General features: G+C 42.2%; 1 protein-coding gene across 3 annotated transcripts in view; it reads right to left on the bottom strand.

The window, feature by feature from the left end:
- Positions 1-1,924: 1,924 nt before the first annotated feature.
- The window catches only part of LOC137783763 (5-hydroxytryptamine receptor 4-like), a 36,273-nt gene continuing 13,729 nt past the window's right edge, over positions 1,925-24,468 (bottom strand). For all 3 annotated transcript variants that reach the window (XM_068574064.1, XM_068574065.1, XM_068574066.1), the window contains 4 exons: positions 23,630-23,830; positions 23,376-23,529; positions 21,652-22,316; positions 1,925-5,066 (listed from right to left, as the gene is read on the bottom strand). In XM_068574064.1, coding sequence (XP_068430165.1) covers positions 4,973-5,066; positions 21,652-22,316; positions 23,376-23,529; positions 23,630-23,830 — 1,114 coding nt within the window. In that variant the 3' untranslated portion in view covers positions 1,925-4,972. The remainder of the gene's footprint in view (positions 5,067-21,651; positions 22,317-23,375; positions 23,530-23,629; positions 23,831-24,468) is intronic.

Below are 24,468 nucleotides of genomic sequence, written 5' to 3'. Positions count from 1 at the left end.
CAATCCTTGAAGTCTTTTTCATTCATATGCTTCTTATAAAGCATAAATCTCACCTTGGTTTCAAATGTCAAAGTTTGTTTTTGTGTGTGGATATATGCTCACTGCTGCTCCTTGTGACCACCCACTGCAACGGTAGTTCTCATCTAAACTACCAAGAACCAATGTCTTTGGTCTCAAAGGGCATAAGCCCATTATGGCTTAAACTTTATTACATTTTACATACATGAAATTTGGTCCCTGCATTTAACCCCAATCCATAGCAATTTTAGGAGCAGTGGGCTGCTGGGAAGCACTTTATTAATCCCCTTGGGGAAATTGGTCTCTGTATTTAACCCATCCTTAGTGATTAATAAGGAGCAGTGTGCTGCCATGAGACATCCAGGGAGCAACTGTGTGTTCAGTGTCCTGCTCAAGGACATGCAAACTATGGGGGGGACTAGGGATTGAACCGGCTGCATTGTGGTTTCAGAACAACCACTCTCCCCATGAGCTATAGCCACCAACTGGTTTGTTTGGCAAAGCTATGTGTGGTTAGCTCACCCACCTCCGGTAAAGAGCAGCTCACAGCCGCTTGCCTTAGCTTTTCGACGGGGGCCATCCTGAACCGGGCTCAGCTCAGGCTTACTGCTTTGATGTTGTGGCTGACCTTCTACCTCCTCATGGAAATAGAGAAGAGTTAAATCCCCTGGAAGATGTTTAAATCCATAACACTTTAAGTCCTTGAGCAAATTATTTTTTTTTCAGTGGCCATATCTGTTAGAAAAGCAGATTAGGATGGATTCACACAGCAACAAAAACTAACATGACTAGCGGCCCATAGAAGGATGAGACACTATTGAGACACTCAGCCAAGATGCTTTTTAGAAAACCCAGCTCTGTCACTGCTGTGCTCCGAGGAAAAGCCTTGAGATCTTCATGATTAGAGTCAGTACGTAAGCCCCGATAGAGTGTTGGAGTCAGTACGTTTTGAGAGGGCTCACAGAATAATGAATTCCTCCTTTGGATTTTCCCTGATTGGTTAAAGGCCAGCAGACTCTGGGTGGTGAGCGCCAATCAATCCAGCAAATCAGTGTGAAGGTTGTTTTCAGTGGCGGAGGGAATGATTGGGGATAATCGTGTTCGCTGTTACCAAAGAGGCTTCCTGACGAGAGGCTTTGAGTGTAAATGCCGCCTGCCGCCGCCAACGGCATTAAAGGATTGTTATAAATGTGTTTCAGGCCCAGGCAGAATAATATTAGTCTGCGCTTGATGCTCATACTGAAGACGGAGATCAAGCTATGATGAGTAAATCATTGACAGAAAGGTGTGCAAAGACTAGAATAGTCTAGTCCACTTGCCTAAATTGGGGAAAGAATGCACTTTCTTAAAATAATTTGTTAACAAGATGTGAGTATTCACCATATTTGACTGGTGCTGGGCAGTTTTTCCTAAAATAGAGACTGGGCCTTTACAGGTGGTGGCCAAGGGATTCGGGGCTTCATAGGAGAGGACTTGTGTATTAGCTTTTAAGTCAAAGTCATGATCAAACACCACCAGTCTGGACATGTGCAGTTAGAGTTTACAGAAATCTTGATCGAACTCCAGAATATAATCTAACTGGGTTGGTTATTGCTTGGTTTTTGTTGGCATGGAAAGTTTTTAAACTTCAAACCATCTTCATCCTCAGACGAAGACCACACAATGCAGCTAAATGCTGTGTCGAAGATAGTCAGTGGACCTTGTGATTACAATTTCTGGGACTGTCCTTTCAGAATAAAAAGAGACCACAAAGCAACACAATTCAATGTTTTTTATATTGACAACAATAGGAACGAGAATATCTCCCACACCGTAGTTGGCCTTTTTGGATAATTTTAATGTAATGACTACATTTACATGCACACTAATGTTCAATCATTATTCTGATAATGACAATAATATCCATATTTGATATGGGGTTATGTAAACAGCATACTTTATGTATTCTGAATTAGGTTTTATTTTGAATTGAGAATAGAATATGCCGATTCTATTCAGGTTTTTTTCCAATCTTTGGATATGTTATAGCCCATTTTGAACCTGTACACAAACCGAGCTGTTAGCAGAGGTGCATGCCCAAAATAAAAGCCCATGTGTGTGGTCAGGAGGGAGAAACCCTTTTACAACTACTAACTAAACTACTAACTTCTTCAACAAGTTTTTGGCTTATCGCAAATAATTGTAATGCAATACATGCCATACAGATATGCAAATGAGCCGGCCAATACATACATACATTCATGCAGGTTAAATCCGCTGCAACTCGTCTCGCAACTCTTAAAATGAGACTAAAATCCAGATCTGGAGAAATCTGCATGGCTCAAAAACAGTGCCACATTTGACAGAGCTGATATGAATCCATTTACACCAAATCAATGTCAAATTCTCTGTTTATTCATCATCTCGATCGCACACAATAAAGATGAAATACAGGGCACAGTGGACTAGTAATAGTTGTCACATTGTAACAAGACATTCATTCAGCTCGTCATCTTTGAAGCTGGACTTTGAGGTTGTGCATTGAAAATGAAAAGGAAAGATGTTGAGTTAACAGTTGTTTTCTGAGGCAGAGATGCAGAACATTTTTTTTAAATAAAAATGTGAGGACAAAGTGTAGGCGGCTGAGTTGGCATCACACCTCTGTGTGTCCATCTCCTGATCATGTTGTGACAGACAGAGAGGGAGCGAGAAGGAGTTTGGATACGTAACTGAGCATCAAACAGTGGAGCAGCGTTAAATCAGGCATTTTTTCAAACTGCCTTTGAATCAGACTGAGTAGTTTGAATGGGGGGGTCTAGTGCTACCAAATCCACTGTGCAGCTTAATAACAATATTAGCTGTATTTCGATATTTCAGCCACCTGCTATTCATTATTTAGCTTTTTTTTTCCAAGCCCTGGTCTCACAGGCCTTCCAAGTACTGTACTGCATGTGGCCGAGCTCTGTAATGCTGAGAATATGAGACATGCCCAACACAAAACAGCTGGGAGTGCAAAAGAAATGGCTGCTTAAGAAAATAGTGACCAAATCAAAGGTAAAAGGAGAGTGAATATGGACCTCTAGTGGTCACAAATCACTTAATGCTGCTATAGAACATGACCATTGTACAACACAAAACACTCTAAAGCTCCATTAGAGTGATATTCACCCGGCCTGAATGTCTAATCATCATGCCTGATGAGGAAAATATTCATATTGTTTGCTCAAATGTTGCAATTTCTCCTTTTCAAGTTCAGTGTGGGGAGAACAACAAATAGTGCTTGCGCGGGGGAACATGAAATTCACTTTTTCAATGTATTTTATTTAGTAACAGGTCTCATCTTTAGACAGAAAGTGAAATGAGTGCTTTCGAAAATGCTGATAATGTAGCACAACAAAGTTTGAGGTTAGTCAAATGATTATGGTGATGCTTCTGTGGACACCGTCCTGCTGTAGACACTCATTGGGGCCCCAAAACAGTGGCTGGAAATACTCCCCCACATTTTCCAGTTCACTCTGTCTGAGAAACACTTGCCAACAACTGCAGTGCCCACTTTACATGTGTAATCATATGTGATCATTATTTCTCTTCGGCCTTGTGATGGCGGCTGCTTCCATCAGCTGTCGCTTTACGTTTCATGTTGAGCCAAAAAGGGGAAAGAAACATGTGTTTCATTACCATACATTTGGTGGACAGGTCACATGTAACTTAGTCAGTGAAATCCAAACTACTACTTCCTGTTTCAAAGTGTCTTCTGCATATCATTAATTCCTGGTGGGATCTTTTCCCCCTGCACAGTGCCCGTCATCTGCATTTAAATACATTTCATGAGGATTCTCATCAGACCTTTTGAGATACATGTATGGCAGTATGTCTGTTGGTATGCTGTAAATGTACTTTCAGTGCTTTTAAACAATGTCTTATTCATTTACAAAAAAAAGTACTCTTCCTACTCGCTATTCTGTCTCTGTCGCTCCTTGCAGTAAACGCTGGCAACTGAGCTTCCCCCCGTTGCTGCGGTGATGCAGAGCTGCACCAGCAAACCAACGCAACATCACTGTCGGTTGTGGAACGACATGCAACACAGTTTTCAGCCAGAGATAAGTGCAACAATATTTGATGTGCCCTGAAAGGTTTAGGCAAGTGTTTCATCACAATGGTCAATGATACAAGTTGTATATGACGCTGGATTTCATCACACTGCCAGACTGTGAAGTCGGTCCTTTCTGAATTCACATCCTGGGCCTTTGGTGTTTTGTTTACACCTATTTTAAGATGGAATAGAAAATGAAGGGTGAAAAAAAAAAAACTTTTGACATTACATTCAGCAGTTTCAGATTCAAAACTCAATGCTGGTAAAAAAAATAATTAAAAAAACAAGAATACAAACTGCTCTACAATGAACTGAACTTTAAATCTAATAAGACCTGCAGTCGCCTGCGTGACCAGCTGGCAGCCACCTCTGTCATAACTATGCAGGAATGCCATAATGGAGGTTTAATAAAAGCCGAAGAGGTTAGCTGGAGTTTGACATGTGGTCTGCTGTAGTTTCTGGGATCTGTGGCGCTGGACCTCTCACTTCATCTTCACGTCCTGTGATCCTGATGTCCGACTGAGAAGCACAGGTCTGTGCATTTTAGAATGAGAACTCAGAAACGTATTGGCAGTGTTTCAGTCCATGGACGCAAGAACAACTTGTGCTATGGTATGCACACATTTGGTTAATTCTAATGTTCAGACACCAAGAGTCAGATTGCATCGTCTGCACTCATCTGATGGCCAGCAATTGTGCATCTGACCCTGGACAGCGTCAAGAATACATCCCATGAGGATTCTGGATCATACAGTGAATATCCAGGTGAGATAATCCCAGTCTCAGATCAGTTCACTAGACTGTGAAGAATTCTTCGTCTCGGAGCGAACTCAAAGGGTCCCCCGCATCAGCTGATGATGTCAGAGCTCTGTCAAGACATTCTCAAAGTGGTCCGAGAGAGTCCTGGGACTCCTGTTCGTTGGCCAGTATCGTCCGCCCGTTGTCACTGTAGCTCCGATTTGGCAGGAATGACAATCTGAAACGGAGACAGAGAGTTCTTCAGTAAACTTTACACTACATCACAATTCATGAATTGCTGTACATACAAATTATTTACGTGTGTTATACAAATTATAATGCATAACTAAGGCGTATAAACAGTGTACAAGGACAACCTGAGCTGACTTTAAACTATAATGTCTCTGATACCAAGAAATGGCACAATGAAATCAAAACTAATACAACAAAAATACAATAAAAATGTCCATTTCAAATAATCAAATACAAAAGGTGTGATTGGTATTGGAAGAAAGGGTGAGTGGGAAAAGTTAAGGTCAAGGCAGCATTGTCTCATAACTCTTGAGCGGGTAGAAATAAACAGTTTCTGCAGTGGAGTCAGTGGGAAGAGAAGAGGAAGGAGGCAGAGGAAATGAGGAAAGAGCGACTGGCAACTACTGTCGACATTCTTCTCAAAGTTGGCAGCGAAGTCCTCCGCCAAAAGAGAGGAAGGCGACGGAGACAGGAAAAAAAGAGTTCAGTTTACAAATGACATTTCAAAGAAAAAAACAAATACTGAGCAAAAAGGAAAATATGTTGTGGTGCTGTGTGTTTTGTATGTTTTCATTGGTCTGTTGACTGAACAGCAGAATGTACAAACGTATGTTTAAAATCCAAATGGATATTTGTCCATGATGTTCTGGTGGTTTTACAGCCTTGATTGCTTTTGTTCTTCTCCAGTACAGTAAATGCACAGATACTATAGATTGTGACAGAACATTCTACATTACACATTGTACTACACATTAATACATTGATTTAATAGTCATGAAAAGCATTTTGGGAAAAGCACATTGGGAAATACAGTGGATTAAATTCCGTCGGAAAGTAAAATACAAAGTGTGTCTTTAATTGAACTCTAAATTAAACTTGACTCAAACTGACACTCAACCTCAGTCCAAATGAGAACCCTAAACTAGCCTGAAGTGGCAAAAAGTACTTTAGTGGGAAGGACTTATGTCATCTGTCCTCTGTGTGAAGACTATATAACCTCATGAGCATGGGAATTCTGGGAAACACACACACACACACACAGACTCACACGCACGCACACACACACACACACACCAACAAGCAAACACACACCTGAACGGAGGTCCGGGTGGCTTCCTTATGGTAAGTTCCAGTGAATACTGGCTGTTATCAGACCATTTACTCCAGTGACACACACACACACACACACACACTAAAGCACACACACTAATGCACACACTGGGTCCCATGTGGAGGCTTGTCCAGGGTGAGGAGGTGAGAGGGGTCGGTGGAGAGGGGCAAGGAGGGGTGGGGGGGTATGAACACAAAATGTTCTGGAACTTTAACTCCTCTGTTTTCTGCACAGCGAGTGTGTTTACAGTCTAAACATACTCTGTCTGTCTCTCCGTCACACGGACGGGGCTGAGACCGCCAGCAGCCACCAGAGGAAAGATACCGAGGAAGAAATTCAGGGAAGCAGGCAACCAGATTACAAACATCATGGAATTAGAGACTGAGGTCAAAAAGCTCCCCGCAAAAATGTAAACCTGCCCGATACAAATTACTAATTTGCATTGGTGAATATGTTGCGGAGGAAACGTGACCGCAGCGACAATTTGTTCCAGTGGAGGAAGTGTTGCTTGAGGGGGATAGATAGCTTACAAAAGCACAAGACTGTCATCAGAAACCGTGGTAGGCAGCCTGCATCCCTGCTGAGGTTTGGAGTAGGAAACTGAAGGTTACAAGAACAATTCTGTCGTGAGAAGGTCAACATGATGCAAGACTCAAGTTGGAATTAACTTCAGCTGACACCATGAGCATTTTACAGATGCGCTTTCTTGTCTTCAAAAACAAAGTAATACATTCCAATTTGTTGTATATGAATGCTATTTCAGGAGAAGTTTTAGAAGGGTTGAAAAAAAACTCACATTGTTGAGGTAACTCAGAATAAAGATACATATTGATGTTCAATATTTTCGGCAATGAAATGCTCATCAGGATCAGCTTCACTGATATTTAGAGTTTGGAGACTTTATATTCATTTATTTTAATGAAGCAACATTAATCTGGAAAGGTCGAAGTCCTGGTTTTCAGAAACACAAAGCTGCAACGGCAATATATTATTCATTTATTGCGTTATTGAACAAGTAATCGTAAATGGGCCAAGGGTTAACCTGAAGGCTGTTTTTCATCTGTGGACTGATACGTCGGCACCATAAAAATAAGTACAGTATTTACTTTTGCATGCCATTTTGAGATTGCATCACTTTTACGTCCGCTGTCACACTTCAGTATCGGATGTGCGACATCAGTCGAGCTTCTTCCCAGACTGCCCGACCAGCCTGGCGAAAACTGATGTAAAGCCAGTAGAGGATGAACGCAGCTGTGTCATCGAGTATTGAACTGGCCTCAGTGCGCCGCCATGTTTTCTGAGATCATAAAAAGGTTGTGCTGCTCTGGCTACTCGCCGTTCCTGTTTACAACAATCTCCTTCTGATTATGAAGCAAAGAAATCTGAATCTGGGAATTATTCGCGAAGATCTTGAGTTAAAAGGACATTTATCTGGAGGCACCGAGGCAAAGAGTAACTCCAAGTCAACAACAAGCGTCTGCTAGCCCCAGCTGTCCCTACTGCCTGGAGGGAAATTAGTAGTTTATTGAGTTTATTTTAAGCAATTTGACATGCAGAAATCCTCAAAATAGCCACTCTTGTAAAAGTGTATATATATATATATATATATATATATTTTATTTTTTTTCATTTAACGAGGCATAACAAAACCCCGCTTATCCCTGAGATCTGACCCTGCACGGCATTACGTGAAGACTAAATGCAGCGTCTTATAGGGATGAAGATCAAAGCCCCGGTAACTCAGTCACAAACAAATTCAGGCTTCCAATCAGCATCATTAAGGTAATGCTTTCCCTAACATCTGGGAGGCATTCGGGGTTTAATTTCATCAGCCCCCGATAACAGATCGTTCCTGGAGACAAGGGGGGAAACAGAGTGTTGGAATTTTCCCACATGATAAATTGAATCATGTAACTTCACTGTGTCCAGCGATCCAGTGGTCAACTCCCACCAGAACTTCCCCTCATGTGTCTCCTCCGATCTGTTTTGCTTTGCACTGTCCCATTTGGAGAAAAAGGTAAAGTAAAGTATTTTGCGATACATGTGCACTTTGGCAATCCTCCATAACTTTCTCCAGTTTGATGGCAGTGAAATGTTTTGTGAGACTGTGTCAGCTGACAATTATGATGCAAATGAAAACTGGTGGGGAACAACAAAGTCTCCCTCCTGGTCAGAAGAAGAGCAAGGAGAAACTAACTTCTCTCGTTGGGAATCTGTTTTGGTTTCTATTCAGACGCGATAAGCAGCAGTGGCGAGGAAAGCGGAGCTGTTTCTAACTCTGTGTTAGATTCTCACGACATGAAATTTGTAACCATTTGTGTCACTATTTATAGTCTACAACTAATCTATGCACATCCAGTAATAACCTCTTCACATAGCAGTTTTCATTGTGATGGACTGGTGGATTTAAATTGAGTTCGCTCACGCACAAGATTCACAGGATGTGAAGCGGCGTGTAATCCAGCCCTATATTACTTTGATCTCATTGATATCAACCTCAGTGTTGATCGCTCAATCTCCCACAGCAGTGTCGAAGCTAAATTAAAGGGCCGGTACGTAGGCTTCAGGGGGATATTTGGTAGCGGTGGAATATGATATTAATTAAGAATGTTTTCACAAGTGTATAATAAACTACAAATCCGCCATGTCGCACTGCCATGTTTCTACTGTTGCACGGAATGAAAACTAAATAAAAACACTGGCTTTACATAGGGCCATTTGCTTTTTGTGTGTCAGTCATCGTCGTTCTACGACACACTTAGCATATAGGAGGAGTTTCAGTTGGTTGCAATCTGCAACCGGACCACTACATGTCACTAAACCTTTTTTTTTTTACTTTTAAGTTACTGCTAATGTAAACCCATCGTTCCATAGTATTGCATTAAAATCATTGTGAAGCAGCCACACTAAATGTAATGTTTTGGATTTGTCACTAAGCTTGAACTTTAACATTAACTGCAAATGTTGTCTAAAAAGTGTGTCACATGACAAGACATGGCCATTTTGGTCATTTCTGAAACTGGATCATTCAAAAAAAAGTATTGCAGGAAATTACACTTTTGATGAGAAATTTGAAAAAAAAAAAAGATTAACCCAAATCTCCGGTACTATCAACGCCGTCCGATTACTTTCAAATACAATTCATTACAATTTCTTCAACCCACAACCTTGAGACCTGTCACTGGAAAGATGCATAAGTTCCTGAGAGGCAGCGCTCAGAAAAGAAGCCAAGTTAAAAACAGCCCCGAACAGGTCACGCATTCAACTTACTGTTCCTAACTGCATCTGGCGCTTACGTGCTGCCAGAATCGCCGCTATCTGTCGGTTCATTTAATGTGTGGCAAAATTCCAGCCCGACAAATTGAAACGGTAGATCACAACACACATCAAAAAGCTTCGTGCTTAAGGAAAAGATCGTGAGAAAGGAGGAAATTCAGACTCCTTGAACTGATTTTCACAGGACTTTTCAAGTCTTTTGGAGCAAAGAGGGGTTTTAACTGGCAGCAGACGTTTCAGATGAGGTTTTTGAAAGTGTATTTATTACTTGTGTGTGTGTGTTGGCTGTGTGTTTGTTGTCCAAAGTCTCTTCTGGTTCAAGCTGTTGATATGATTTTTAGCAAACAAATAATGTTCAGCTTTGTTTTGTTTTTTTACAAATGCTTTTAATTATAAAGGGAAATCCTGCACTTTCATTATTACAAGAAGTTTAGAACATTATGCCAATGCAATCCTGAACATAAAACATTATAAGTAACTGATGCCCATGTATATTTGTCTTATTAATGAGAAGCACATTTTGTTTGTAAGAAAATAGAGAAACTAGAATGTGCATGCCAAGAAACAACACGTGTGTACAATCAACTGGATCAATTATTCCTGATAGAAAACCCGTCGCGCTCCATGAACCTTTCATATTTTTGTACACCCCTCCAGTAGGTAAAGTTCCCAAAACAACTATGCTGTCCTGTCACATGATCCGTACCCGTGACCTTAAGACAAATCAACACGAGATACAAGAGAGGTTTGTGTTCCTTTAATTTAGTGCTAATATCTTTTCGAGGACATTAAATAATCCGATTTCACTCTTATCTTCTCGCTTTGAGGCTGAAGTATAGCGAGGACGGAGCGCTGATGGGGAAGGAAGATAAGGTGCGTTTTCCCACAGCGGCCCGGAGGATATTACTGCAGGAGCTAGTTTTAGCAGTAAACTCATTTCCACCTATCTCACATGTTTTAATTACAAACTGAGAATGTTTAACAAAACAAGACGGCATATTGTACTTTTGAAACTTTAGTCTGAACACACGGTATCACTGACAAACTGATGAATGTCCAAATGCTTTTATTGAATTAAATAAAGAACCGAATACTTAAACTCCGGCCTGCACACACTAAAACAGTTGAGTCCACACACACAAACAGAACTAAGTACAGACTGAAGCTTCGCTTAGACAGCTCCATCACTCGTGGGAAATCCATGGGCTAATTGGCCGCGTGAATTTATGAAGACAAACTGGAATCTGGGCCAGTAAGGACTTCACCGTTTCCAGTACAACAAATATGTTGGACGGGTCAGCTGGGAGTCTAGATTTAAAATGTCGAAGCACCTAAACTGTGTTGACACACCGTCCTCAAAACAAAGCCGGAAGGAAGCAGAACCACTCAGCTCTGATAGATGAGCTCTTCCCGCGGTAATGGAGAGTACATGTTACATAGCGGACACTCGGCCCTATTAATTATACATCACAGGCTTTTAAAGACCCAGATTTTTTTTTTTTTTTACTTCTACTGCTTTCTGCACACTTCTATAAACAATGTCACTTCCTCCCTCCTCCCTGAAATGAGTTTTTCTCCCTGTGCTAAATGCAAAAGACCTCATCTTGTGCTCTCATTCCGGCCCACCTCGTTTCAGAGATGCTTTCGGGCCAAAGCCTGGAGTCACTCTTCCAAGAGACCAAACGGAATGAAAACATGGAGGGACACAAAGGACCATCAGCTCATAAATAGACAGCGTACGAGAACAAATCCCAAAACTCTGGACAGGCCGAGTATCCACAGTACACACAGCCCCCCCCCCCCCCCAAAAAAATCAAAACCTGCTCCGAGAAACCTGAAACGCTCCACTGGAGAGTCTTTGCTTCTCAGAAAATGCAAACGACTAACCACACAGTGAACAATACACATGCATATACATGCCGCAGACGGCATACTTGAGCATTGACTCACACTGGAGTCCTGCATCCTGCTGCCCCTTCATGAGCACGATCTGGGTTTCTAGGACAGACAATCCTCTGCCTTTCATGTTTCTGCCATTTTGCTGCGGATGATGAAGTGGCAGCCATTCTGAACGAAGGCATACTTCCGTGCAATGACCCGACACCATCTCCCGACAGATTTATTAAGGATCGACAACACACTCATTTCTATTCGCGTCATATACTGGCAAGTGTTTGACCCGTTTCCTCTCCATCTGAATCTCAGTGACCAGTCTCAGGTCATACTGCGCTGAAAGATTCGAAAACGGGCGAAAACACTCATTCGAAAACCTCGTGAAAAGGAGAACGAAAGAGAGGATATATGTGAATAAGAAACTTTGTCGGGTGATGGAGCTCGTCGGAATGAGATCCGTCTTTTCGCTGAGCGTGGTTCTTCAATGTACTGATGCGATATCACACAGCTCCGGTGCTGTCTCTGCGGGCCTGTGCAGACTCCCGTCATATAGCGAGCACTGGCTTTAAAGAAAACAAAGGAAATCCCTCGCGTTCCTCAAACAGAGCTTTGTTGGAGACAAATGCACCTGGATCTGATCTCCCCCACATCCCACTGAAGGTAAACCACCTCACTTCCTACTCAGAGATGGACCTGATAGTGAGACGCTGCTTCTATTTTGGACACAGTATGTCTGCCGGTTTGCACGTGTGTGCACATTTCTGAACAGTATGTTCGTTTAGTTGGGTGAAATGTTCTCAAATCACTAAAACCTTACTTCATCTTGTGACCCATGCATCATGAACATTGTTTCGGAGGAACTTCTTTTAAGCTTGCCTTTTGATTTTCGACATCAAGCTTCAACAAGCTGTCAATAAGCCATCACCTGAACTATTTTCCAAAAGTTCTTTCAGAGGAAATTGACTTGATTTGCACTGTTTTTTTTATGTGTTAGTCCGAATAAATGTGTCTGTGCTGTTGTAAGCTGAGTTTCACACATTGAGCTGCTGTTTCTCATCACGTCCTGTTTGAATGTGAAGACAGAGGAAGGCCGTTATCATCACACCAACAATTGCATCAATTCAGTTTTAATTTCACACACATATTTTTTTTAAATCATAATTCATGTAGTATGTTCTTTAGAAATCTAATCGCTATGTCGAGCTGTACCCGAGGGTGATGGTTGTTTTTATTAATAAAACTCAATTAAACTGAAAGGAAGTGATTGATGCGCAGCCAGACTTTTATCAGGCTGCACCAGCAATGTTGACCGAGCTCTAAGTAATGCAGAAGCACCGGCCCGTCCGCACTGCGCACCTCGAAGAAAATACACGCAACTTTCCGGCAATCAAACGTACACACACAATCTCACTCGCACACACACACACACACACACACACACACAGCCTTGTCACTAACGGTGGGAGCATTCATGCTCTCTGCAGACGTGTTGCCTGCCACTGGCTTCTGATGGAACTGATGGAATCAAGTTGAGGTGGCAAAATGATGGTGAAAGCAAAGATTAGAAGCTTTGTCACATCATCCCTAAAGCTCATTTCCCTACAAATAAGCATAACATAGGATGGTAGATAGACACAATAGAAGAAGAAGGTTAACATGCATTTGTGTCTTTTTTTATGCCCAAGATGTGGGATATTTTTTCTCCTTTTGGAGCATTGTTAGCAATGTCACAAGGAAAAGTGCAGCAGGGATCATTAAGAGACACACACCAAAACAGTGTGTTTCAGACACAGATATTTCAGGTATTTTAAAACAGACAGAATGAGAAAAAATGTTGGGTGGAAACCCAAAATACAATTGTGAACCGGATAAAGGGCACATGTCCCCTTTAACGCAGATACATTAAAGACCCAGAGCTGCAAAGTCTAAACTTAGCGAGCAGTCTTCTGAGTCTGTGAATACTTTCTCGACAGCCATAACTGAACAAATTGGGTTTCATCTGGAGTTAATTATAATCTGAAAACAGCACCTTTTATTCTGGTGAAGAAAAAAAAAAGGACTTGTAAAATGATGACTATCGTTAAAACATTTTTTTTGCGTTCACGCAAAGATGTTGCTCCAAAAGTTATATCTATATATATTTTAGGTAAAGGCTGTCGGATGTAATTATCTTATGTATCAAATGCATTACAGTGAAATCGGTCTGTGACCCATTTTGATGACTAACCCATGAGTTTAAAAAAAACTGTCCATTATTTTCTCCTACCTGCTTGCTGTTGCTAAGGAAACAAATAGTCAGGAAAAAAAAGACACTATTAACAAAAAAAACTTAAACGTCTGGTTAAAGAAAGGGTTTACAGCAGACAGAATATCGCAGAAAGGCAATAGAGGAAGAAAGTAAAGAAGAAATGCTCTTTCTCTCTTTAGCGGCTCCACATGATGTGCATTTCAAAGTGAGCCGCATCCAAGTGGAGCAGCTCAGCGACCAGCAGCAGATGGCTGAGGCTGAACTCAGTCTATGTATATGTGTGACTTATGCAAAAAAGAAAGAGAATCTGGCTGTTGCTAAAATACATACAATTTAGTTTTAATGAATACAGTACACACATAAGAGCATGTTAGCTCAAGGTGAGTGTGTGATATTATTGAGAAAGAGTAAAGAAGCAAGTATGACACAGTCTGACTTCACTAAGACTTTTATACTTTGATCGCTTCTTGTTTAGGCCACCGTCAACCTTGTGTTGTTTTTTTTTTATCAAAATGAACACAGAAAGTTAACATGAGATATCATCAAAAATAGGCTAAAAAAGACTACGATCTATGTGTGAGCAATTCAAAATGTTGAGAGTTAAGTTCAAATGGCCTCATTCATGAAAAACATTCGGAACTGAACTGAATTATATCTCCGTTGCTCCTTTGGGGGGATTTTGCTCTGCAGAGTTAAGATAAGAACAGTGAAAACAAAAGAATATAACAAATCCGAAGAATGCCTGCGCCTCATCCCCAAATTCAATATCAGCTTTGCTTTACAGTACGCAAGCCGACTGCCAGTGTTTATGGCAGATTTAAACTGAGCCGTAGTGCCGCCTGTGTCAGACACAAATCCATCGTTTTGCTCTCTTTTGAGGGGAGAAATGTAAAGTATGTGATTCACCTGAAGCGAAAACAAGGGCAGCAGGTGAAGGTCAGAGACTTTACAACACCACTGGAACTCAACTGTTTTGTTGTAAAGATGAGCATATCCTTTAAGACATCACATGGCCAAACTGTTCCCTCCATATCCACATATAAACACAACTGTCTGAGCCCGAGCTTCTCAAAGCAACAAAATAACAGGAAAAAAAACATGTGATTCAGTCCAACAACAGGAAATAAACCCTGAACACAAGGGATTATGGGTAGACGGATGGAAAAATGATGCAACATGTGATTAGCAGCAGGTGCAGAACTAAAATGAATCATCAGATTCCTTGCAACGTGGGACGTAAATCAACTGCTTGTGAGTCATTTGAGTATTGCTTACTGTCTACAACTAGTTCTAGTCGGCTAAAAATGAGGCTGTCAGCACCCAAAGCTAACCAAACACAACAAAAAGCAACAAAGCGGACATTTCTGGAATCATTTGGACTGTTCTCAGGTGTGATCACACCCGCGCTCGTCACCACGCGGTAGTTTTTCCCCCTCATGTTGGAGGTGACCTCGGACGCGAAGGATGTACGGGTACGTCAACATTTGTAAAGACAACACTGAGGGACTGAGCGCGCTCACAGAACGATGGGAAACCGCGATGGCGTAAGTCCTCAGAAGCCCCACCAGAAGCCTGGCAGGAGATCTGATGCAAAGTTCAATCGCATTGTCTCGATGTGCTGAAATGAAGTTCGGCTTTATTTTCCTGCCCCGTGTTGTTTTTAGCAGAATCTCTTCGCGTCAGGCCGACAGTCAGCTGTAGCGAAGTCCTGCAGCATGTTGTGATATCAATGAGAAGTGACCCGCAGTTCCTCTCAGCGCTACGGAGCATCCTAGCCTCTTTCCGCTCATTGGTTTGGTTTTTCGGGTCTGCGGTTCTCTTGTTTCGGTTCACTCTCACAGCAGAAGCAGACGGCAGATAAACACATAATATACGGTGAAGCGCAGGGGTTAGCAGCTAAAGAGACAGATAGGAGTTAGCAGAGACCAAAAGCAGAGCGAGAGGGACAGGGAATGTTTTTGCTACCCTAAAGTAGCCAAAAAAAACTTCTATTGAAGGTCTATAAGCCTTTTCCTTTTACCGCAGACACTGACTTCATTGTAGAGAAGATAATAACATTAACAATCACTTTTTTCTTTGTAACAGCATCCTGAAACTCAAGCAGGTAAATGGAATTCAGCCATTGATGTCCTCATTACCACCTGTGCTTTTGCAACTCAACAAGTCTTCCGTGACAAAAGGCCTCTTGTGAATGTGCTTCATCCTTTCCTGTTCTATGCAACACAGTATCTTATACCGGCACAGACAGAGAGCAGCGTGTGATTTATATTCTACTGGCATTCTATGTTTACATTTTTCAAAGAACAAAAAGCAAAGCAAGTCTTTTGTCCCTCACTGAAAGCCTAATTGAGTTCCAAAGCGCTGACTTGCCCAGGTGGGTTCATTCTACTGTCCAATGTGTCAACCAAGGAAACCACGTTTTCTGTTACAGAGCGAAGCCAAGAGACTGAGCGAGAGATGAGTTTCATTTACAACCACAGATGAGTTTAGAACGTCCAAAGATCTCAAAATGAGGAGGAAGAGAAACGACAGCAGCGGATTCAACCAGACACCAACAACTTATATTTGATGCTGGTTCATTTCTTATCATTTAGATATGTGAGTTTTCCACATTTTACTCCTTCACTTTTTTTGCTCTATTTTTGTGTTCATTTGCTGGATAGCTACACAGGAGATGCAGGGACGAAAAAGAAAAAGAAAAAAGGTCAAAATCCTTGGGTAAGAAAAAAGACAGAGAGAGAAAAGTGAGAGTTAGAGAGGAGCAGCTGGGTTTCAGGGTCTCACTCAAACAATAATAAATCATGTAAGCCTCATACTAAATCCCAGACTGGAGTGTTTACACTTCTTCGGACTGTCTGTCTAAATTTAGTGTCTGTGGTCCACACAACATGCTCAAACCATGGCCTGCACAATCAAGAGGAGTTCTAAAAAACAAGCGTAGTTTGTTTTTAATGATTGAGACATTGCATGGCTCCAGCATCCTGGTAGCAGCACTGTTGAACTCTCCTGCTGATGTGAAGGATAACCCACGTGAGAGCAACAGGTGAACATCCGTCCACAGTCCCGAAGGATGAAATCATGCGTCCTCAATCAAGGTTTAGAATAGACAAATTTATTTTGGGACACTATTTTCCAAAGATGAGGAGAAGCAGCGTCGTCTTTAGTTTGGATTCTCTTTCCTCCGACATCCTACCAGAGCTGGGCCCGTAAGACTTGGGATAGTTGGCAAAAAAATATAAATGCAAGCTTAAATATCACAACTTTTAGTCTCTATTGGTCAAGCTCTGAGTTGGGCTCCTCTGCCGAGTAAATTGATTGTGTGTGTGTGTAAAAATCAGTGGACTGTGCGTTTAATATAACCCAACAATCAGTTATGTTGTGTGTAATACCTTTCAGGTTCCATTATTGTAGCGAGTCATTATTATAGCATGTATTATTTTACATTGCATTTTTGCTCCCAATGCTCATTTGACTTCTTGCCTGCTGCATAAAACTTCCATATATGGAGCTGAATGCTCTAGCTCATTTTAATAATCAAAACATGACAAGATTCAGGATGTGAAAACAGCATTGAGTGAGCATGGCGGCAGGGCCTTGACCCAAGAAGTCATGCTCCAGGGAAATTACAAATCCTGCTGTTTTGAAACTGTTAAACAGCTGCGCTTTGCTTTGGCATTAACTGGCAGACAGTTAAAGCGCATAACAATCACACTGATTGTACAGGACTGATAACCGTGTATTTGTGGAATTTAACCGGACTTGACATCTTCATGCAAAGCCGAAGGTGAACTCGGATGGATCACAGTAAAGTTGATTAACTGCAACAGGAAGAGTTGGACATTTTGAGTTATAGCTTGTTATTTTTCTCAGCAGACTCTTGACTCTTAGGAGGAACAAGTTTTTTATGACAGCCCTTCCTGGCGTCACAAATGTCTTTACTACTTTGTTGCAGTGGAATGTGCATGTTTCCAGGTTCGCCTCAAATAGCGATGGCCAATTTGTTGGTCGCTAATTTGTTATCTGTGGTCTGATTTGTGCACATTGAGACTGTATCAGCCCCTCACTTCACACCTTTCACTCTTCCTTGGATCACTCCCAGGAGTGTATTTTTCAGTTGAAGCTCACACATTCAGCCCACACTGTTTTAGGTCTTGATGTCAGCTGCTCTGAAGGAGGTAAGATGACGGAGCTGAGGGAGTCACGGAGAAAACTACAGATTAACAGAAGAGAATGTGTATTAAACACAGAAGATGTGGCGGCCGCATATAAAAACATGATGACCACGAGAGCTTTAACGTGTTCAACAACAATAAGCTACCGAGTAGGAGGACTTCCTGAGTCCTAAAATGTCAGCGCGTAGTAGCGGGGGGAGCCCTGTGTTATGAAAGTAGCAAATCCTCCAACAACTTCTTTGATCTTTCAAAATTGTGTTGACCTGGATAACAAGAGCATGCTGGCAGCGAACAAAGACTAAGATACTGTAGGAGGAAGATGTTTACTTTCTTCAGGGGGGAACTCAAGACCCCTGGGGATAATATGACAATATTTACTCAAGAGTGTTAACCTGTTTCAGTTGGTCTCGATATCTTTTCTACTTTTCTACTGCTTGGCACGACACAAAAGTCTTTGATATGACTCTAAACACATACAAATGTCTCCCACTGCTGGAGCATAGTGGCGCTGGTGAGTGTTGACAGCATGTGTTGTTGTTTTTTCTCCAGATGCTAATAAGTCAAAATTCACAAACCCTTTTACAAAAAAAACTCTGAAGTATGAAGTCAACAGTCAAAAAATCAAGAATTGTACAGCTACAAATTCAAACTGTCATAAAAACGTTGTATTCATCCTCATCTTATAGGACGATACTGTCCTTACTTCAGTAAACACTAGAAGACCAAAGCTGACCATGGCATGAAGTGGACGAACAAATGAAGCTCTAGCATGAGTTTAGTCAGGAAGACTATGCTCTTGTGTGCTTGTACTTTATGTCTCATACATCTGCCATCCGCTCCTCACGCATGCTCACTCATCGTTTCCTTGCTGTCATGGCTCGGGGCTGTCAATCATTATATCAGCGGTTTGGATCAGCTGGTCAATGAAACAATTACATCGTTAGCCTATCACCTTGCTGCTGTCTTTGTAAATATTATTGTCCCTCCACCTTCAGTAGCTCCACCACCCCGACTCCGCTCAGTCTCCGTAGATCCCTCTGCTTCATAAACTCATCTACCAGCCTCCACAGACAACACCTCCGTGGGGGCATCGATCATGCTGCTGCTCAGGGCAGGCGCCCCTCGATTCCAAACCTCCCTGTAGTGTTATCATCACAAATCATCTGTTCATAATAAACAATTATCTTTTCTTTATCTGACTTGTCTCTTCTAATTGAAGTGTTTTCAAAGATGCTGGAAGGCTGCCCGCGGCCTTCGAAGACGAATGATGCATCTTTACAAGAGGAAATCTGCCTTTTATGGGTCCATGTCTTACAAACTGGCAGATTGTTGTCAAGTGTGCACAAAAGCGCATTCAGACAGGAAAAAAAACAGGAGACACTTTGTGTAATAAACCACACGACAGAGAAAACCCCCACACGGACACATACACCATCCACGTAAACGCCCAAGAGCACCAAGACAAAAGGACTCCTCAGGATTCCTCCTGTACTTTTTGTTTCCAGTATCCTGTTGGCTATAAATCTGATTGTTTTGGTCTGTTTTCTGTCTGAGACCGATTTTAAGAGAGGACACAAGATCAGAGTTAAAACTGTCTTTTTAGTTTCCTACACACAGAAACCACGGAAACACACGGAACCACAAAACCACTACGACTGAAGCAGAGGCATACAGTCAGCAAGCTTCCTCTCTACAGACTGCACACACACACACACACACACACACACACACACACACAAACTTATGTGCACGAAGCATAGCATGCGTGTGTTCTTGCATGCACGATTTTTTGATTTTTAGAATTTTTAGCCTGCTTTGTATAAATGAATTTGTCAGCTGTGTGTGTGTGTTTGTGTGTGACTGTGTGTGTCAGTGCGTATGCCTCTGTTTCTCTCCAGCAGTAAAGTACTTGTCTTAAAGTTAAACAGTGCAGACACAAACAGGTCACCTCCTCCATCATCCCCGCTAGAAGGGGAGCATAAACACAGACGTCAACTCAATCACCACCATTAACGTCAACAGAAAACCTGTTATAAAATCAAAAGAATGTTGGACTATCATTGTGTCATCGTTCATCATCATCAATTAGAGATTGTGATTGGTGAAATAAGACACATTTTGAAAAATTAAATCCATCCTCCCTGAAGTTCAACAAATCAAAATGACTCCGCAGCTCTGTGACAAACGACTTGAGATGTTTCATATTATTTAAAGCAACATGGGGTTTACTTTAAGATGGCATGCATTTTTATTTAGGTGTCAGTTTTACTCACTGAGGGCTTCATAAAAGCAATGCAGTGTCAAGTCAGTGCTTTGTCCAATTTGGTGCAATTCACACATGTGACACATTAAAATATATTTTTTTTAAAGGCAGTAGTGTTCTGTGCAGAGCTTTGCAGACTGATGCTGCAATCTTTTGCAAATTGGAAGTCAATAATATCAGGTCAGTCTTCCCGACTTCTGATCCAAATGTATCCCAGTGCATCTGCTCAGGAAAACAGGAACGCCTTCAGCAAAGTGGTGCTTATGAAGCTCAGATACTTGTCATACAAACATCATGTTGCTGCAGGCGGCCATGTTTTCCTGAGCAGATGCACTGGGACGCTTTTGGATCAAAAGTTGGTGACTTAGAATGAACGGCTTCCATCTACAAAAGTTTCTGACTTGGAATTCTGACTTTAATGATCATTGCTTTTCCATGTCGGAGTGCAAAGCATGTTGTCTGATTGTAAAATTGCTGCTGCTGCTTATAACTCCACGAGCTACATGCGGTTGTCACTGTCTGTGCTGGTCTATTACTTCATCCACCAACTTTCTTATTGCTGTACATGCTTTTATATTAAAATAAGTTAAAGCAGTATTTACATACACAAAATACAATGTGTGTGTCGAGCGAGATCTGCACTGAAACATGAGATTATCTTCCTTATCTTGACAGCTCAGCTTAGATCCCATTTCCTGATGGGTCACGATAGAAAGAAAAGCATATGACAGCTTATGAGCTGACCTCATTTCTATAATACTGGTACACACCGTGCCCCAAAATTGAATGACTCAACTATTAAATAAATTTTACACCGGTCTCAAGTCCAGAACAGTTTTCTTATTTTTTCTGGTAAGATGTTCATCTGCAGAGCACCACAGCTGCTTTGACCATGCACACTTATTATTAAGGCACAGCCTGTTCACATCTATTATTTACACATTAGGGCAGGACACGTGGCCTAAATGAGAAATGATGACTTAATTAAAATAAGATGATGGCTTGCATCCAGGCCTTGATATGTTGTCTAGCTTCTTGTTTTGGATGCAGCACCAATGATGGACCAATCTATGATCCATAGGCTGTAGAGCGGATCATGTTTTCATTACCTAAATGTCTTCAAAAAGGCAGACATGTAATGTAACCTTATCTATGACACCAATTAGTAATTTATACAGTGTGTCATCTCGTACTGATAAATGTGATGTCCATGTTACACCCGTAAGACTTCTGCAGTTCAACAGCAAAATTGGGCTGACTGGCATAACTTTTGAAATTACTGCAGCTGAACAAAAGCAGGTTGTGGTGACAGGTAGATTGACAAAAGAACACATAACAGTCCAATCTGTCATTCTCTTTTCACTGGTACAATGAAGTGCATCAGAGACATATGAACACAATAAAAAAAGAATAACTTTCCAACAGCCCCATGTTAACGCACATTCGCCTCTCTTTGCAAGAGACGACAAAAGAACCTGTTTCCCGCCTGAGGTCTTCATTTCTTCTATGGTGGGCTTTTCACACGGAGGACAGCAGGACAACGCACACATACGCACTCTCAAAATGTTCACAAAAACAGGCGCAGGGGTGCCTTTACCGTGCCTTTACCTCAGTGCCATAGACGTCCCGTTGACCGACGCGGCCGAGTACGCTCGTTGGGTGTGTCCATAGGAGCAGCTCCCCTGCCGTGCGTACCGCTCATCCCCACAGCACAGAATCACCAGAAAGGCCCTCCGAAACGCCCGGTTCAGAAAGGCGTACAGGAAAGGGTTCAACCCTGAATTAATGTAGCCGAGCCACAGCCAGGCTGTCCACAGCTGCCAGGGCACCGAGTAATGGATGAAGGGGTCCACCACGTTGGTGATGAAGAACGGCGCCCAGCAAAGACAGAAACAACCCATTATAACCGCTAGCGTCTTTGCCGCCTTGGTCTCGATGCGCATGCGGCTGTTCGCTATGGGAGCCGACTCCGAGGACGAGGAGCCCGTCGTCGTCCGAAGGCGGCAGTGCTCCGACGGATCTGAGGAAGTGGACGACCTCACGGCCATGACTGGGGTCGTCCCGGTGACAGGAGCCGAGCCGGCCCGCTGCAGGGTTTCGATCTGCCGCACGTGGGTCATGGCGGTGACGTAGATCCGCTGGTAGGCCAGGACCATGAGGGCCAACGGGACGTAGAAGGCCACTGTAGAGCAGATCAGGGCATACGGCCGGTTGACCAGAAACACACAGCTGGTGTCGTTGGAGCCTCCTGCCAAAGCGCGCCTCTCCTCGATCTGGATAAGAGACGAGACACGGACACAAAAATAACACATCTCATCTGTAAGGAATCCGAACCGAGAAACATTTTAATAGTATATTTCACGGAATAAACATATTAAGTAATCCTGGTTTTAAAGATAGAGATGAGACTCCTCAGTGTCATATCCACATGCCACGAGTGCAGAGTGTAAACCTGTCCTTAGTGGAAATGGAGCAGACACAGTTCACACCAAGCTGACATACTGCACCGTATCACATTAAACTTATGCTACAATTATTAAATCAGTTTTGGTGGCTTTCTGACAACTCGAGTGAGAAGAAGTCACAATCTCAAACAATTCCTTTTTTGGGCAGAAACAAAAGCGCAACGGACATTTTCAGAATTTTCGGAGAGAAAAACAAAGCGACCAAAGACAAAAAAAAAGATAAAACAAACAAAGCACTAAAACCTGGCCTTAATGTGCAGACATAAGTCATAACTAGTCCTATGCAATTTTGTCTGTGACATATGACTTCAAGCCATCCAGCCAGCTCTTAAAACCAAAAAAGATTGTTGTTTGGATGCTGGCAGACTGAAAGACAGAGAAGAGAGCAGAGTATTTCATTAACTCTGGCTGAATAAATTCATCTATCCTCGTCTGCCTCTGGGAGTCCTGCAGCTCAATTCAAGGCAGCTCTGAAATAACCTCACGCCAAAACATATCCAAACCGGCAGGAAATGCTTGTTGAAGTGCTGTCTTTGCTCGCAGCACGAGAGCCTCCACAGGGACTGGAATGGTTTTGTGATCACTGCATTAGCGTGTCATTGTTCACGGGATTGGAAACGTTATTAGAAACAGAGAATATTAGGCTGGAAAGGTATGCTGCATTGGCCCTCAGAGAAAGAACATCTCCCTCTGAGCCATTTGAGGGAGGTATATGAACTCTTCAGTGTGATACTTTGTTCAAACATATCGTATATTTTGTTTATGCAGAGCTGTAATACAGATATTATGATCATAATAATGTAACCAGCAGCTGCTTTCGAACTCGCCCCCTTTTTTAAATTCTGATCTCAGCTGCCGAGGACTCACAATGTCCTCGATGCCGATGGCGTTCCAGCTTTGCATGATGGGTAGAAAGGAGATGAATATGGGGATGAGCCAGCAGCCACTGAGCATCACTGCCACTCTGACTGGGGTCATCTTGTGTCTGTAGACCAGCGGCTGGCAGCAGATAGCGTAATACCTGGAGTAAGACACACACACACACACACACATGCTGTCCACCAGAAAGACAATGAATGAGGTTCAAATCCCTCTCGTTCATCTCTCTCTCACGGGCAAACCTGTCCAGCGCGATGCAGCAGAGGTGCAGTATGGACGCTGTGGTCAATAGAACGTCGAGGGACGTTCGGACCAGACAGAAGATCTCTCCGTACCGCCACTGTCCGGTGGTCAGCTCGATCGCAGCGAAGGGCATCACCAACAAGGCAACCAGCAAGTCGGCGAACGCCAGGGACACTATGAAGTAGTTTGTCTTCTTCTTTCTGAGAGGAAAGCAGGGTCAACAAGTCAGCGTCAAAACAAATTGTAGAAGTTCATGGTGTACTGTATGTTGTACTGCCATCATGTCTCACATGACTGTAATACGCTTGCTTCCTTTTAAGTTTGCCAGCTGTCAGTGTTGCTTTTCAGAGATATTAGGCGACTGGCAAGTGTCCTGTTTTGCTTCTTCTTTTTTTTTTTTTTAAATGAAGCCTGTCTGATGTCTGTTTGTAGGATTGAGAATTTGTCTTTACTTACATTTATTTATGTATCAATTTTGTCAATTTTATCAATCAGTTTTGTAGTTCAACTACAAACCATCCAATGTCACAGGTAGGCTAACAATCTACCTGTCCTGTCGGAAACTTGAGATTTTCCAGGAAAGGATCTCTGTAATGTGAGTGCTTTGACATTTGATGTGTTTGTTCCACACATTTGTCATTGTACAACACTTTCCCCACAATGCATTACACGATACATGCGTGTGTGTGTTTTTAGTACAAATAGCAAGAAATAAATGCCCTGGCTTTGTATCTTTGTTCAGCTTTGTCTCATTAAAGTCACATCTGACTTCAACATCAACAACATTTCAGATGAATTTTGTGGCCTTTATTTTGTGTCGAGGTAATGGGGAGAACCT

Source organism: Clinocottus analis, unplaced genomic scaffold, assembly GCF_023055335.1.
Source record: "Clinocottus analis isolate CAN_PGR_092001 unplaced genomic scaffold, fCliAna1.0.p SCAF_13, whole genome shotgun sequence".
NCBI lineage: Eukaryota > Metazoa > Chordata > Actinopteri > Perciformes > Cottidae > Clinocottus > Clinocottus analis.
Note: the sequence above shows the minus strand (reverse complement) of the source record. Positions and strands in the feature narration are given on the sequence as shown.